The 16,876-nt window shown below is 44.6% G+C and overlaps 1 protein-coding gene across 5 annotated transcripts in view; it reads right to left on the bottom strand.

The window, feature by feature from the left end:
* MYO3A (myosin IIIA) overlaps positions 1 to 16,876 on the bottom strand; it is a 155,023-nt gene that overhangs the window by 64,278 nt on the left and 73,869 nt on the right. For all 5 annotated transcript variants that reach the window (XM_075419554.1, XM_075419557.1, XM_075419559.1 and 2 more), the window contains exons 8-9: positions 15,212 to 15,277; positions 14,630 to 14,785 (exon numbers count right to left, since the gene is read on the bottom strand). In XM_075419554.1, the coding sequence (XP_075275669.1) occupies positions 14,630 to 14,785; positions 15,212 to 15,277 (222 nt within the window). The remainder of the gene's footprint in view (positions 1 to 14,629; positions 14,786 to 15,211; positions 15,278 to 16,876) is intronic.

Genomic DNA, 16,876 nt, shown 5'->3' with positions numbered 1-16,876 from the left:
TAAACAGACTGTGGTAGTACTAAATTAACTCTTCAGACTTGCATAGTCTTCTATGCATAGTCTGCTACTTGATTTGCATTTACCAATTAAAGGATATTACTGCATTCAAAGGCAGAGGTGCCGGCAAAATCCTAATCACTCAATAGAAATCTGTCCCCTCCATAAGCCAGACCCCTATTTATACTTCTTTTTAACAGCTTCAGTTGAAATTTTTAATTTGGACAGTTGAAATTATTTCTCCTTTGTTCATGCATGAAGGTCATTTTGTGTCCACAGGATGCATCTAACATCAGCGTGACTTTGAGAAAGACCTGTCCACATGCACATGAAGGAAAGATGTGGGAACTGCAGCACTATGTCAAGCTCTGCTGTTCTATTTTCTCCATTGCCGAAGGAAGACCCAAAACAAGACATCTGTCAAGTTATGCATTCCATTTCTGGTGGAATTGTTACATGTCGAATACACTTTTTTTTTTATGTTACTGCATATCAGTGAGAGATTGTTATTTCCCAAGATTTGTTTTAATTACCATTTTTCATTTAATGTAAGACGTTAACAAGTGCCTTGCAGGAAGGGAGGGGAATGCTCCCGTCAGAGACTTTTCTATTTTTATTTTTTTTTTTCTTTTAAGGAAACAATATCTATTTATGCCAGGGAAGTTTAACTACATAAAATTTATTCTCCTGTAATCCTCTTCAGCTGACATTACGAGAACACTAGTGCTTGTTAAACCAGATTACATTCTCCATTCTCGAGAGTACAGCAGAGTGGCAGTTTTGCAGAACACAATATTTTTCTGCTTTACTGTCAAAGGGCACAGACCCCTCAAGGGCAGTTATACTGCTTCACTTCCTCAAGCTCCAACCGCTTAAAAAAACCACATTGGTGCTGTTGACATCAATGCTGAAATTTCATTATCGTCATGCACATAGACATTGTGAACTGAAATAACCATGTTTCTCTGTTCTATTCAGAAATTATTTGTTGGAGGCATTAGATCTTACAGCCACGCTCAACAAGCAATTCAAGCAGCTAAAGGCCAGAAACATCAACCCAGTCTGGACAAGAAAATGAGTCAAGGCAGCATTGTTTCTGTGCACCCTCCTTCACCACCCCGCCCCCCCCCCCCCCCCCCGCCCCCCCCCCCCCCCCCCCCCCCCGCTTATCTTTCAGGAGTCAGTTAAATCAAAGCGAGGCAACTGCAGCTTTTTCTTCTTCAGATTGTCAGAATGTATTTAAAAGATTTCTGATATTTCCAAAAATACCATGAAAAGAGAAGTGTGACTCATGATGCCCTGTTGAAATCTCTGCCTAAACTGGTTGGAGAACCATCTACAGACTAAGAAGTGACAGGAAAAGGGCTGGCCTTCATCTGAGTGTAAAGAAGAAACTAAAAATAATCAAGTTTTCTGTAAGGTGAAGGTGGGAACAGCTGCACACCTCCCAGCAGTTACAAATAGCACTAAAAGTGACAAATGGAGAAGAAGTAACACAGAGAAACTCATAAGGATCTGTCATTGCTGGTGGTTCTGTTTCTCTGGAGTCTGCACAGAGCAATATTAATTCACACTTAAATTCAAAATATTGTCTTCAACAGATATACCTAGTGCAACATGATTAAACAAAACCGTAGTCTTCCATCTATGCAAAATCTGTGCCTGAATTTAGAAAAGTATATTGATAGACTGCAGCTGCATCTGCACAATGTTTTGCAGACAAACCTGTGCTCCCTCTGTGTTGAAATAATTGCACAGCACGGGCTGCAGTCTCAGGGAGCTGTGCTCAAGGTTATGCAATGATGCTGAGAGCAGAGAGCTGCCCAGCAGAGCTACAGAGGGCTTTTGATTCACAGGTGGCCCACATCCAGCCAGTTGGGTCATGCCCTGGTCTGCAAAATCTGTTTGCCAAAGTCTGTGTTGGTTTAGCTTGCTCTGCAAAAATCTGCACACCCTACAGGGCCCTGCAGATTACTGGTCCTTCATAATAGGCTCACAAAATGACTGTATCCTCTGACAAATTTCAGGGAAAAATACATGTTCTTAACCAAGCAAATCAGAGATCTGTAAAAGGACTCTTTGGGATTAGTTCTTTATTGCCTTCATGCATCAGGCCCATGCTCTACGGTGAGAACTATACTGTGAAGATGAAGGTGAAGTTCCAAAAGTAAGCGATGCCTGGTGAGGTATCCCACCTTCAGGAGAAACGAGCTACTGAGCAAGTGGACTGACACATAGTAAAGAAGCATTTGCAGAGCATTACTCCAAGGGAGTCCTGAATGCAGAAGGAACCTCTTTCTCCTGTTTTGCTTTAGGAGGTGAACTATTCTCTGTTCAAGCTTTGCTGTTGCCCATTGTATTGTATGGAAGGAGACTAGAACCGCATTCTTATTCCACTGTAGAGATGTGTATTAGCTAGAAGCATATGGGACTGGAGATCTGCTTATTCTACGGCCTATGTCGCCAGAAACTCTTTATTACTTCTACAGCCTGAGAGCATTTTGCAGCATAGCCATTCTACACAGGAGTGTGCTCAGTGCAGGAACATACGCTCCTTGTTGGTACAACAAAGCTCACACTGAGTTACAGGAGAGGAAGAAGTGGCTTCAAGTGCTCAAGGATTAGACTGGTACTCCTAAGTGTCAGGTTTAAGCCCCTACTCTGCTACAGATTTCATCTGGAGACTTTGTCCAAGGCAGCACTGGACTCTGTGTGAGCTGTCTTACTCTGCTCCTCATACTGCCTTTGTCAAGCTAGTCTGGTGATTTCCTACTCCTCACTACAGCCTGCCCTGCAGAGTTGAGCTGGAAGGATGCCTTCAACTGGCATGATGAGTCAGAGAAAGAGAGAGAGAGAGAACACTCAGAAAATAAGTGACAAGTCTGCGCTATCAGGGAAAGTCATGGAAGGAAATTATATGGTGCTTGCTGCTTTTAATAGGGGTGAATAAATTGACAATCACCTTTGTGCATGTTGTACATGAACTTCTGTGAACTTACCTCCCTGACCTTTCCAAATAGTTAAATAGAGAACTGTTTAGCACCCCGTCACTGGATTTCAGTGCTACCCCTACGTGGCCAGTACAGAAGGACAAGCTCTTAGGAGTAACTCAGCTCACCCCAAACCACTGAATCTGAATCACTTTGCAGTAGAATGGGTCTCTTTCCTATATTTATTCAGAGGGCATACAAAGATGACTCTCTTACCCTGGAGACCAGAGTCAGTTGCTGAAATCTAGGTGCAGTGAACACCCCTCGCATACGCAGCTCATTCTGGAATGAGTCATAATTCCCAGGAAATACACATTGTACTAATCATTGCATATTTCTGCAGAGATTATTGTAAAAGCAGTTAAGATTAAGACAGCCAAACAACTCAAGATAAAAGTCTTACAAGCCTGACTGTCAGGTGTAGATGCGACAGTTCTGAAGGCCGTTTCAAAGACAGCTATTTCTGTTGCAAAGTAAAACTCTTTACAATGCAGGTTTTTTTTCCTCATTTGCCCTAGCAAGAAGTGTATTTTTAGAACACCTTTTGGGTATATGCTGCAGTACTTGTTTCTAATAATTATTTTCATCACTAATTATAAATGTAAACAGCTATAATGTGACTTACAAGAATGTAAGTATGTGAGAGACTGGCTAAAAATGAGGAGAAACAAGCCGTATTCAAAGGTGAATGATCAGGCTCAAATGGGATTGTTTCGTCTTTAGAGAATTTGTCTTATTTTCATTAAAAATTGTGCAATAAATTCCATTGTCATGCTTTTTGTGTCACTATCAACACAGAACAGAATTGAAATACTATATTTAAAGAGCAAGGTCGTCCTGAGGACTGGAGTAACAGATACAGGATGAAGTTTATTTGTGTAAAACCTCAAGATCATACTACCAGGATGTAACATAATTTTTTCTATTAGTTGAAACTTCATCAATTTGAAAAGACTGAGGGAAAAGAAGTATCAAGATAATTATGAGTCAAGAACCACTCTGAACAGAGGTAAATACTCCCTTATGAAGCTACACAATGAAACAGGCTTTTCTGGCCGCAGCCATGACAAAGGCAGCTCCTGCAGGAGCCCAAGGCCCTTGTCCTGAAAGTGACTCCACTCACCAGGAATTCACGGTTCAGTGAGATCCCAAATTCTAAACAACAAAGCCACAAATCAAATACACTTAGTATACAACTTTGCCTGCTTCCCCTCCTCCCTAACATGAACCTATCTCCCACAGCTTACTTCACCATACCAAAAAGCAGATTTTAGAGATGTTTCAGTCAAGATGCTATGGGAAAATATTAATCTATCACGGGACATTTTCTCACGCTCCTCCCATCATAACTTCTTCAACTTGAGATCTGAGCTAGGAAAGGTTAAGTTGCAAACAGTTTTTTTATCATAAAAAAAGGATGTCTTTAGAGAAAAATGCATTGCATTTGCTCAAAGTCAAAAACGGGAATTTGCAATGAAGCTCATTGCTAGTATTCATGCTCTTTGAGCCTTGAGTAGCACAGGGCATGTTAGTGCTATCAGACTTTTTTCTGAAAAAACAGAACAATGTTCCATCACCTTCATTAAGTCTGGAGCAGATCTATGGCATATTGCTGTTTAAAACTTTTGTCAGTGTCAGCTGAAATTTCTCTGGTTACTGAGGAGGTTGGTGGGCTCTGTATCTCATGCTAGGTGTTTGGAAAGGATGCAGCACAATGATCTAAAAGTAGGTTCCTCTTCACTAGAACTGTAACAATAATGGGAAGGTTCAGAGGGCCCAGTGCAATGCCCTAAAGACTCACTGACCAGTCAATGCTAGAAAATACCTCAGGAACAATGGTGCTAATGGTGACTATAAGGTAGCTCCACTCTGTGTCTAGAGATCACACATCCTTCCCGAGCAGGCATCGCGCACAAAGACTGGATCTGAGGATCTGGCCTTCTGCAAAAACCTCAGAGAATGTGACATAACCTAATATGGTCTCTTCCTTCTGAACTACATCAACTGCATATTCAGCAAACAACAAGAAAGGATCACACCCACAACAGACTACCCCTGCAGAAGACAGTCAGAGCCAAATTACATCTCAGCAGGCTGGGCAAAGAGGGTGATTTGATTTTGAGTGAAAACAGTAACAGTGCACACATTAAGACCCAGTGGCTCGACCTCAGTTATTTACTTCTAGGCATTTACTTTTTTTCTTTTGAAATACAAAATCCTTATTAATAAAGTGTAATTTGAAGAGAGAAAACACATACTGAGAAAATTACTGGATTCCTTACCTTCAGCTTTAAGTCAACATTACTAAATTTCTTGAGAGTATATGGCGTGCCCATTTATACAACCTGACACAGGTACGAGGATTTCTTCCCTCGGTGGAAGCAAGGCTTCTTTAATCCCTTAAACTACCTGCCTCCCAGTGCCAACAAGTAGGAGAACTATGCCTTCAATTTATGGACTGAGAGGGCATGAGCTGGACATAAGAGGGAGCTTTACAAGGAAAGTTGCCAGCAATTTGCGAAGTTCAGGAATTCCACAGTAGGGCCCTAACACACCAGTGTGCAAACAGTCCCAGAACAGGACAATCAAGAACAGAAAGCCAGGAGATTTTAAGATGAGACTCTTCTAGGTGACTTGTCACTACACAGCCTATGTTTTGACTCTGAATCAGATTTACATGGTACTTCTGTACAGAATTCTGTTGACACCATCTGCTCTGCGCAGATCGAAGGTCAGACGATACATCTGATTAGTATTTAAAGACTTTTTTAAAAAGTATGACTGAATTCAAAGATCTTTGTAAAATCTTTTTATCATTCAACAGAAGGAAAAACAAATGCCATTCTGTAGTAACATCCTTTACAGGCCTGGAATTCTAACTTCTTCTAAAGTGAAGTGATGTACATACCTTACCACAACTTCAGCTACTGGAAAATAATGACTGCTTTTCTTGCTTGTACAGATGTAGCAATAGATATTAAGATGGGTATTCTTACTGTTTCTAGCAGAAGGCTAACATTTTTTTTATGCATTCACTGCTACGAAAGACAATCTTCCAGCAAATGTAGTCAATAGATGTGTTAAAGCTGAAGTGATTCTAGGTACAGTGACTGTAAAATGCGATGTTTACCTGCAGTCTTTCATACTACCTTCACTGAATTCAGGTATGGAAAGATTTGGTTAAATCAATGCAAATGAGTTTTAAACTAGTATCAGCCTACACATTAGTGTTTTAAACTGCTCAACTGAAATATGGACATACCACACCAAGCTACCAGTTTAACCATGCCATTTAAATTACTTCCTTAGTTTAAAAAGTAACTTTTTTTGGCACAGATTCAGATAATAAATTATTATTATTCTCAGAGAGAAAATTCCATCTTCCTTTGGAAAAGTTTACATAGAAATTACACTTGATCAACTGTAAAAGCATAGGTAACTTCATCACATAGTAATACATTCCCTTAAGCTTTGGTTCATATGAAGAGGGATCAGTTAATAAAACACAGTGTAAATAGGATGGAGAAAGTGCCAATAGACCATCCGGTTCTTGTGCTATTTAACTGCTCTGTGCACATGCAAATTGGGCCACTTTATGTTGTCTAGGAAAAGAAAGTTCATGTAATTTGCTTTATGCAGCACTTTCATGAAAAAACGAAAGGATTTTGAAAAAAGGGACTTGATAGTAAACAAACATATGAGTTCTTTAAAATGGGCTAAAGAGCTCATGATACTTGATTGACTTAGAAGCTTGATTTTAAAAAATTATTTAGGTTTTGAAAGGACCAGTGTCATAAGTGTTATCAGGATTTTAATTAATATAATTTAGTGTTTTGTTATTTTACTACATATTGTTCCCTGTACTTTATAAATAAATACCTTTTAAAGTCTGGAGTACATTACTGTTTTAGCGCTCAGCACTGATAAACCTATTTGAGTTCCAGAATCTGTCTGGATTAAGCAAATGTCCAGTCTGCACCATACAGAACATACAAATCCAGTGAAATTCAAGACAGCTGCATAGGTTTTTACTGAAATGCCAGTAAATAGAAACTACTACTCATCCCAGATCCACTTACACAAAGTTCAAGAAAATTTGAAAATCGCAAATAATTTAGAAATATATCTTTTATCTTCAAAGGATAAAGTAAACAGAAAATTCTCCAAGATCAGAACTGAAGACTGCTGTATATATTGATATTATAAATATGTGTGAAAGGAAATGTGGCAGATTTCAGTAAGCTTTTTCCATACAGATGATAATGCCAATATGTCTTAAATTTTATGTTCCATTTGAAAAAAAAAAGTTGTCATCCTTTACTTTGAAGCACAGGAGAAGTCACACCATTAGTAGTACATCAACACTAATCTTCCACTACATTTCACATCTCATACATTACTTAAGTGTACTGGGTGGATTTTTTTTTTAATTGTAAAACTGAGCCAAGCATTCTTCAGTTGTTTTAAATAAAAGCCATCAGATGTGAAGTGATTTATTCAGAATTGATACTACTAAATTCTAGTGGAATAAAGAAAGTATCTATCAAGTAAGACATAAGAGTTGTTGAAGTTTGCAAAACAAGGTCTGGTACCACTATCACTTCTTTCAGTCGGTAGCATCCAATTCTTTAAGGAACTTGACTAGTTATTTTTAGCATACTTGCTTGAAAAAAACTTTAGTTGACCATGCAAATGTAAGAAAATGCCAAACATTAATTTCACCTAACTTCAGCTTTCTGAAAGCTGGGATCCTAATCTGCATATTGAGTCACAGGAGAAAGGTGAGGCACTTCTAACGACTCTTTCATCCCACATGTGAATTATGATGCCCCTCTCTTTCCATTGGCTCTATAAGGGACTCCAAATATTAAGCTCTCTATTTTTTGGCAGGTAAAGTTATGAGATTTGAATCCTCTCTGACTGTTAGCCATTCTGAGACAGTATGTCCTGGGTTTGGCCAGAACAGGGTTAATTTTCACCGGACTCCAGGAAGGGGCACAGCCGGGGGGTGGGGGCTGACCCCACCTGGCCATACAGAGCCGGGTATTCCATACCATGTGACGTCACGCTGGGTTCCGGTGGGGGGGGGGTGCGGCGGGAAGGCACTCGCGGCTTGGGGCGGGCGCAGCGCCGGTCCGGTTTCGGGAGAGCGGCTGTTGTACGGTTCGTGGTTGTGTTTTCTCCTTATTTGTATCGTTGTTGTTCCTGTTTTCCCTCTGTTTGCTGTTCTGTTAAACTGCCCTTATCCCGACCCACCAGTTTCTGCCTCTTTCTTTCCATTCTCCTCCGCACGCCGGCGGGGGGAGGGGCGGCCGCGTGGCGCTTTTGTTGCCGGCGGCAGCCGAAACCAAAACATTAAATTGGCGCCCAACGTGGGGCAGGGATAACGGCAGGGCTGAGCAGCGGCTGTTAAAACTGTTTTCTTAGATTTGCTTAAATTTTGTTATACGCATTTTTCTGTGTTAAGTAGTCGCCGGTAAAAAAGGAAAAAAAAAAAAATGTTTCTGACTTTGATCAAGTGGCTCTGCCATGTAAATCCGTACTTGCACTATGTGTTCATTGCCATGCTGTTCATCATCACTGGAAAAAGGATTAAGATGATGATTTTGCTGTACTGTACGATATCGACTTATGATATGATAACATCACTGTGCATGAAATTAGTCTTGTATTTGCATGCGGCTCTGCGGTCATTCCCGTACCTCGGATCCTATGTCTTAGAATTTGTGAATAATCAAACCCAATCTGTGGGGAAAACCGAAGGGGATACCTTCCCCCACTCTTTCGCCCCCCCTCTCTCCTTCAGGCCAGTTCTAACGGCTTTTGATAATTTCGAGTACCCCTGGGATGCTCAGGGCAGCACTCTCCTTTTGTTATGCCTCCTGAACGGGTTTTGGTTTTTGTTTAGGGCTAAGCAAGTCGTTAAGAACATCGTGCAGAGACCTGCCCCGGGGCTGGATAGCTGTGAGTGGCTGGGTGTGTGGGACAGCATGGGCAAGTACCTAGGGCAGTGGGCACCTCCGGTGTTTTTTAAACTCACACCTGAGGAAGTACAGGATCCGGACAAACTAGTAAAGTATCTGCAAAAAGTGTGCTGCCACCCTGGGAACTCCAGAGAGACACAGATCACCGCAACGTGCTGGGGTCTGGCCCACGCCTACCGAGCCCTGTTCAACACTGTTCAGTGCCTTAAGAGGGAAAGGGGGGGAAATGAAGCGGCAGGCACTGCGGCTGGCGCTGCCTCCCCAGCCGGCCCTGCAGCCCCTCCAGCCCAGCAGGCAGTCCCAGCCCCCCCGACTGGCACCACCGCTGCTGCAGCCACAGCTGCAGGGCCTGCCTCGATTTCCCCAGCGGGCACAGCAGCTGCTCCAGCCCCAGCTCCAGCCACAGGCACAGTGACTGAGCCCAATGACCAACCTGTGCAGGTAGCAGTCGCCCCTGTAAAACTAAAGAAAGACGCAAAGAGAGCAGATCGCTCCGGGAGGGATGATGATGAGCCAGGGTCATCACGGGAGATAGAGACAGAGATCATCACCCGGTCCCTGTCCCTGGGCGAGCTGCGAGACATGCGGAAAGATTTCAGCCGCCATCCAGGAGAGCACATTGCCACCTGGCTGCTGCGGTGCTGGGATAACGGGGCCAGCAGCTTGGAGTTAGAGGGCAAGGAAGCCAAGCAGCTGGGATCCCTGGCCAGGGATGGGGGCATTGACAAGGCCATTGGGAAAAAGGAACAAGTCCTCAGCCTCTGGAGGAGACTTCTGTCAGGTGTGAGGGAGAGGTATCCCTTCAGTGACGATTTTGTATGCTATCCTGGCAAGTGGACCAATATGGAAAGGGGTATTCAGTACTTGAGGGAATTAGCTGTGCGGGAGCTGGTTTACTGTGACACAGACGATGAGCAGGTACCCACAGACCCAGATGAACTCCAGTGCTCACAATCCATGTGGAGGAAGTTTGTGCGGAGTGCACCCTCCTCGCATGCCAACTCACTGGCAGTTGTAAACTGGAAAGGTAAAGACGCACCAACAGTGGATGAGGTGGCTGTCAGACTCCGCCAATATGAGGAAAGTCTCTCTTCCTCCCTTGTCTCAGCTGTGAATAAACTGTCCCGACAGTTCCAGCAATTCAAAGAGGATATGTCCTACTCCCCACCTGTGCGGGCCCGCATCTCAGCTATTAGGGGCAGGCGTTTCTCTGCTCAGGAGAGGGAATACAGAGGCTATACACCCCGGGGCACCCTGTGGTTTTACCTGCGTGACCACGGAGAGGACATGAGGAAGTGGGATGGAAAACCCACCTCAAGTCTAGAGGCACGAGTACGTGAGTTGCGAGGTAAAACAATCACAAAAGGGGACTCTGTTAGGAAAAATGCCGCTCCAGTTTCTAAAAGCCAGCTCTCCAGACCAGGTAGAAAGTTTGACCTTGATTCTGATCCTCTGGAGGGGACCTCCAAGTCATTTTTACAGCAGGTGAGCAGCAATTTCTCTGACGAGGATTAGAGGGGCCCTGCCTCCAGCCAGGTGGAGGAAAGGGACAACCGTGTCTATTGGACGGTGTGGATTCGGTGGCCTGGCACGTCAGATCCACAAGAGTATAAAGCTCTAGTGGACACTGGTGCACAGTGTACTTTAATGCCATCAGAGTTCAAAGGGTCAGAGCCCATTTGCATTTCTGGAGTGACAGGGGGGTCCCAAGAGCTGAGTCTACTGGAGGCTGAAGTGAGCCTCACTGGGCAGGACTGGCAGAAGCACCCCATTGTAACTGGCCCCGAGGCTCCGTGCATCCTTGGGATAGACTATCTTAGGAGAGGCTATTTCAAGGACCCAAAGGGGTATCGGTGGGCTTTTGGCATAGCTGCTGTGGAGACGGAAGAAATTAAACAGCTGTCCATTTTGCCTGGTCTCTCGGAGGATCCTTCCGTTGTGGGGTTGCTGAGGGTTGAAGAACAACAGGTACCCATCGCGACCACAACGGTGCACCGGCGACAGTATCGTACCAACCGAGACTCCCTTCTCCCCATTCATCAGCTGATCCGCCAGCTGGAGAGTCAAGGAGTGATCACCAAAACTCGCTCACCCTTTAATAGTCCCATATGGCCAGTGAGAAAATCTACTGGAGAGTGGAGACTGACAATAGACTACCGTGGCCTGAATGAAGTCACACCACCGCTGAGTGCTGCTGTGCCAGACATGCTAGAACTTCAATATCAGCTGGAGTCAAAGGCAGCCAAGTGGTACGCTACAATTGACATCGCTAATGCATTCTTCTCCATCCCTTTGGCAGCAGAGTGCAGGCCACAGTTTGCTTTCACCTGGAGGGGCATCCAGTACACCTGGAATCGACTGCCCCAGGGGTGGAAACACAGTCCCACCATTTGCCATGGACTAATCCAGACTGCACTGGAAAAGGGTGAAGCCCCAGAACATCTGCAGTACATCGATGACATCATTATATGGGGCGACACAGCGGAGGAGGTTTTTGAGAAAGGGGAGAAAATAGTTCAGATCCTTCTGAAAGCCGGTTTCGCCATTAAGCGAAGTAAAGTCAAGGGACCTGCGCAAGAGATCCAGTTTTTGGGAATAAAATGGCAGGATGGGCGCCGTCAAATCCCAATGGATGTCATCAACAAAATAGCAGCTATGTCTCCACCAACCAGCAAAAAGGAAGCACAGGCCTTCCTGGGTGTTGTGGGTTTTTGGAGGATGCACATCCCAAATTACAGCCAGATTGTAAGTCCTCTGTACCACGTGACCCGGAAGAAGAATGATTTTGAATGGGGCCCTGAGCAACGACAGGCATTTGAACAGATTAAACGGGAGATAGTTCATGCCGTAGCCCTTGGTCCAGTCCGGTCAGGGCAAGATGTTAAAAACGTGCTCTACACCGCAGCCGGGGAGAATGGCCCAACCTGGAGTCTCTGGCAGAAAGCACCAGGGGAGACTCGAGGTCGACCCCTGGGGTTCTGGAGCCGGGGATACAAAGGATCCGAGGCCCGCTATACTCCCACTGAAAAAGAGATTCTGGCAGCATATGAAGGCGTTCGAGCTGCTTCAGAAGTGGTCGGCACTGAAGCACAGCTCCTCCTAGCTCCACGATTGCCTGTCCTGGGCTGGATGTTCAAAGAGAGGGTCCCCTCTACGCATCATGCCACCGATGCTACGTGGAGTAAGTGGGTCGCGCTGATCACCCAGCGCGCCCGAATGGGAAACCCCAGTCGCCCAGGAATTCTGGAGGTAATAATGGACTGGCCAGAAGGCAAAGATTTTGGAGCATCGCCAGAGGAGGAGGTGACACGTGCTGAAGAGGCCCCACTGTATAACCAGCTGCCAGAAGATAAGAAACAGTATGCCCTGTTCACGGATGGGTCCTGTCGCATTGTGGGGAAGCAGCGGAGGTGGAAGGCTGCTGTATGGAGCCCTACACGACAAGTCGCGGAAACTGCCGAGGGAGAAGGTGAGTCCAGCCAGTTTGCAGAGGTGAAAGCCATCCAGCTGGCTTTAGACATTGCCAGTCGAGAGAAGTGGCCAGTGCTCTATCTTTACACCGACTCTTGGATGGTGGCCAATGCCTTGTGGGGGTGGCTGCAGCAATGGAAGAAGAACAACTGGCAGCGCAGAGGCAAACCTATCTGGGCTGCCCCATTGTGGCAAGATATTGCTGCCCGGCTAGAGCAGTTGGCTGTAAAAGTCCGTCACGTGGACGCCCACGTCCCTAAGAGTCGGGCCACTGAAGAACATCAAAACAACCACCAGGTAGATCAGGCTGCTAAGATTGAAGTGGCTCAGGTGGATCTGGACTGGCAACATAAGGGTGAACTCTTTATAGCTCGGTGGGCCCATGACACCTCGGGCCACCAAGGAAGAGACGCGACATACAGATGGGCTCGTGACCGAGGGGTGGACTTGACCATGGACACTATTGCACAGGTTATCCATGAATGTGAGACATGCGCTGCAATCAAGCAAGCTAAGCGGGTAAAGCCTCAGTGGTATGGAGGACGATGGCTAAAATATAAATATGGGGAGGCTTGGCAGATTGACTACATCACACTGCCACAAACCCGCCAAGGCAAGCGCTATGTACTCACAATGGTGGAGGCCACCACCGGATGGCTGGAAACCTACCCTGTGCCCCATGCCACCGCCCGGAATACCATCCTGGGCCTGGAAAAACAAGTCCTGTGGCGACATGGCACCCCTGAAAGAATCGAGTCGGACAACGGGACTCACTTTCGCAACAGCCTCATAGACACCTGGGCCAAAGAACACGGTATTGAGTGGGTATATCACATCCCCTACCATGCACCAGCCTCTGGAAAGATCGAACGTTACAATGGGCTGCTAAAAACCACTTTGAGGGCAATGGGGGGTGGGACTTTCAAAAATTGGGATACCCATTTAGCAAAGGCCACCTGGTTGGTTAACACCAGAGGGTCCACCAACCGGGCTGGTCCTGCCCAGTCAAAACCTCAGCGCCCAGTAGAAGGGGATAAAGTCCCTGTAGTGCACATGCGGAACATGTTAGGGAAGACAGTTTGGATCAGTCCTGCCTCGGGCAAAGGCAAGCCCGTCCGCGGGATTGCTTTTGCTCAAGGACCTGGGTGTACCTGGTGGGTAATGCGGAAGGATGGGGAAGTCCGATGTGTACCTCATGGGGATTTAATTTTGGGCGAGAATAGTCCATAAATAAATTGTATAAAGTTAGTTGTTAAATAACCCTGTCACTGTCTGTTATCACTGTTATAATTGTTATATTTTGTACCAGTAGTAGCATAGTAAGAATTGTCCAGATTAAAGAAGGATGGACTTTTTCGATGAAAACCTAGCAGAGCACAGCGATGATGGAACTGGACCTGGTTTTCAACAACTGGCATCCAGCAACTTCATCAAGATCAACATCTCCTGCAGACTGTGGGCACGGGCTGCACCAGATACATCAGCCGTGAGCTCCGGATGCGGCAAGTGACCGCCCATCACCACACATCACCTCTCCCGCCATGGAAGACCATAGCGACAGATGGAGCCTGAAGTCATGGATTAAATGAACTCAATGGACACTTTAGAGTGATGATCCATAGACTAAAGGAATGATATCTGGAGACAGGAGAAGTGGTGGTGATCAACCGGACAGTGGGGGACCTGGGCATGACGTAGATGGTATGGAATAAGGGGTGGATTATGTCCTGGGTTTGGCCAGAACAGGGTTAATTTTCACCGGACTCCAGGAAGGGGCACAGCCGGGGGGTGGGGGCTGACCCCACCTGGCCATACAGAGCCGGGTATTCCATACCATGTGACGTCACGCTGGGTTCCGGTGGGGGGGGGGGTGCGGCGGGAAGGCACTCGCGGCTTGGGGCGGGCGCAGCGCCGGTCCGGTTTCGGGAGAGCGGCTGTTGTACGGTTCGTGGTTGTGTTTTCTCCTTATTTGTATCGTTGTTGTTCCTGTTTTCCCTCTGTTTGCTGTTCTGTTAAACTGCCCTTATCCCGACCCACCAGTTTCTGCCTCTTTCTTTCCATTCTCCTCCGCACGCCGGCGGGGGGAGGGGCGGCCGCGTGGCGCTTTTGTTGCCGGCGGCAGCCGAAACCAAAACAAGTAGAATAATCAAAATTGTTCCAAATGGTCTACTTTTTGGCTACTTTTACCTTGCTTTTTCGGTGACTCCCATTTGTTGATGAACATCAATAAATTCCATGAGTTGCCTTTGTAGCATGTTTTCTTTTCCTTCAATTTGCTTAATAAAATCATGCTGCAAAAGACTACACACTGTCGGACGCTTCTCATAATCTTTAGTCAAGCACCTGTGCTGGCATAAAAAGCATATGATCGTTGAGGGATCGCTGTTAAGTTTTGAAATGCTTGTCTGTAGTTCATTCATACCTCTGTAATGAATACATCCATCTTGATGACAACAGATCTGTACTGAAAATTGTTAAGATTTCATAGAACTGATGAGTCCAAGAAGGTAAATCACTGTATTTAAAAACTAAATATTCTTCAAATTAAGAAAAACAGAAACATCAATCGTGTTAAAATGTTTCATGTTTTAAATCTGGCGCCTCACTTGGAGGGCAAACTGGATTTACAAACTAGATTTTTAAGGAAAAGTATTAGTAGTAAGAGATTTCCGCAGATAATACAAATACATTTTATAATACAAATACATTTTACTTATTACATTTACACATGTTCCATATTCAGCTACAGCTATCTCAGTTGTTACTCACTTGTTAATGAAGTCATTGAATTCAGGTGACCACAGTTCAGGCTGCTGTAGTGTTGGAGGAGGATTCCTGCAAAGGTCAGTGTGATGGTAAATTAATAAGCTACTCACTTGACAGAAACAATGTGTGAAGGCAGGCTGAGTAATGAGTTTCAGAAGGCCACTGAAAAAAAGATATTGATTTCCACTGGTAAAAGGAGCATGGGTAGATGATACAGTGCCTCCCTGGTTCTCCTACTTTACATAACTATCAAGGAGATGGAGATGATCTACCAAGCATAGCTAAGAATCACTATAATTTTTTCAATCGAATCAATAAACGGAAATGAAACTAACAACCCATTAATCACTATTCACTTGTAATGGCAAGTTTCTCTTTTCAAGCCTGAAACAATACACTTTCGTAAAAGAATTTTTTAAAAGAAATTCTATTTTAAGTTTTCCCAGAAGGACTGAATTAATCAATTTGATGAACAAAGTGTCAGAAGGAACTAGCTCTTTATTAATTATCTCTCATTCATCAGAAGATAATCAGAAGTCAAGTGAAGGACTAAATACAGATCTGTTGTAAATAAATACTACTACTTTCATATCTGTTATTAGACCTGTTTATTCTGGGTTTTAATTTGGTTCAAATTGTTTTAACAGTCTTCTTCCATTCAAACAGAGGTGCCATTTTCACTGAGTATAGTCATGAAGAGGAATGACCTATAGACAAGGTGAGTTTTCTGTCTCTTTTCAACCAAGCATCATAACTGCTTTTCTTTAAGTGCTGCTTAATGTTTACTCGATGTCTTCCAGATTTTACTTAATGGAATGAAAGGGTATCGATCTGATATTTGCCCAGGGCAGAAAGGTGCCCAGCATTTGTAAGGGTATAAGCCAGATGGTTTTTTTAAGGCCTAGCTGAAATGACTGACGGCAGCAGTTTGTAACTGCTATTCCCATAGCAAGTAAAGGTGAGAAGAGCATTCATGCTCTGCTTCAATGCCAAGTCAGCCAAGATTTCTTAAAGCTGAAGGTAATTTAAACTCATTTGGGTGACTTGGCTGAAAAGGACTTGAAGCACTCATGTATACTATGTGGTCTCAATATGTGGTCTCAACTGTTATGGTACTGCTCCAACTGTTAGAGCGAAATCCACAAACTGCTGTATCATCATCCCCTAGGGACTTTGATATTCATGTTCTTTGAAATGCTAAGTGGCACTTTGGGTACTTTTATCTCCAGCTTCAAAGAATACACGAAAGAAGTTGCTATTTGCACTGCCCAAAGACAGCAACGCTGGAACTGCCAGGAGCAGCACAAGATGATGAAAAGTTGCAGCCCAAATGCATGTGAGTGGTGGAACAATACTTTGCTTCAAAGGACATGAAATAACTCTTGAGGACAGGTCTGGGGCCTGTTCACTGCAGTGGCACACTCAGGCTCCATATTTCTATCATAAGTCATTCTTTGTAATAGAATATACAGGACTCGGCTAAGTCCTGCGCTCATGTATACGGGGCAGCAGTCCGCTCAGTAGGCGGCCTTCTGGCTTTTTCTCAAATATAGCCACAGCCACGTCTGAACTTGTCAGTGTGTGCACATGGTTGAAGCAGAACCTGCAGAAAATACAGCTGGACAAAGTCTTTCTAAGCTCAAACTAGTACAAATAATATGAAGAAAC

Source organism: Opisthocomus hoazin, chromosome 4, assembly GCF_030867145.1.
Source record: "Opisthocomus hoazin isolate bOpiHoa1 chromosome 4, bOpiHoa1.hap1, whole genome shotgun sequence".
In the NCBI taxonomy this organism is placed as follows: domain Eukaryota; kingdom Metazoa; phylum Chordata; class Aves; order Opisthocomiformes; family Opisthocomidae; genus Opisthocomus; species Opisthocomus hoazin.
This window is presented reverse-complemented; position numbering and strand designations above follow the sequence as displayed.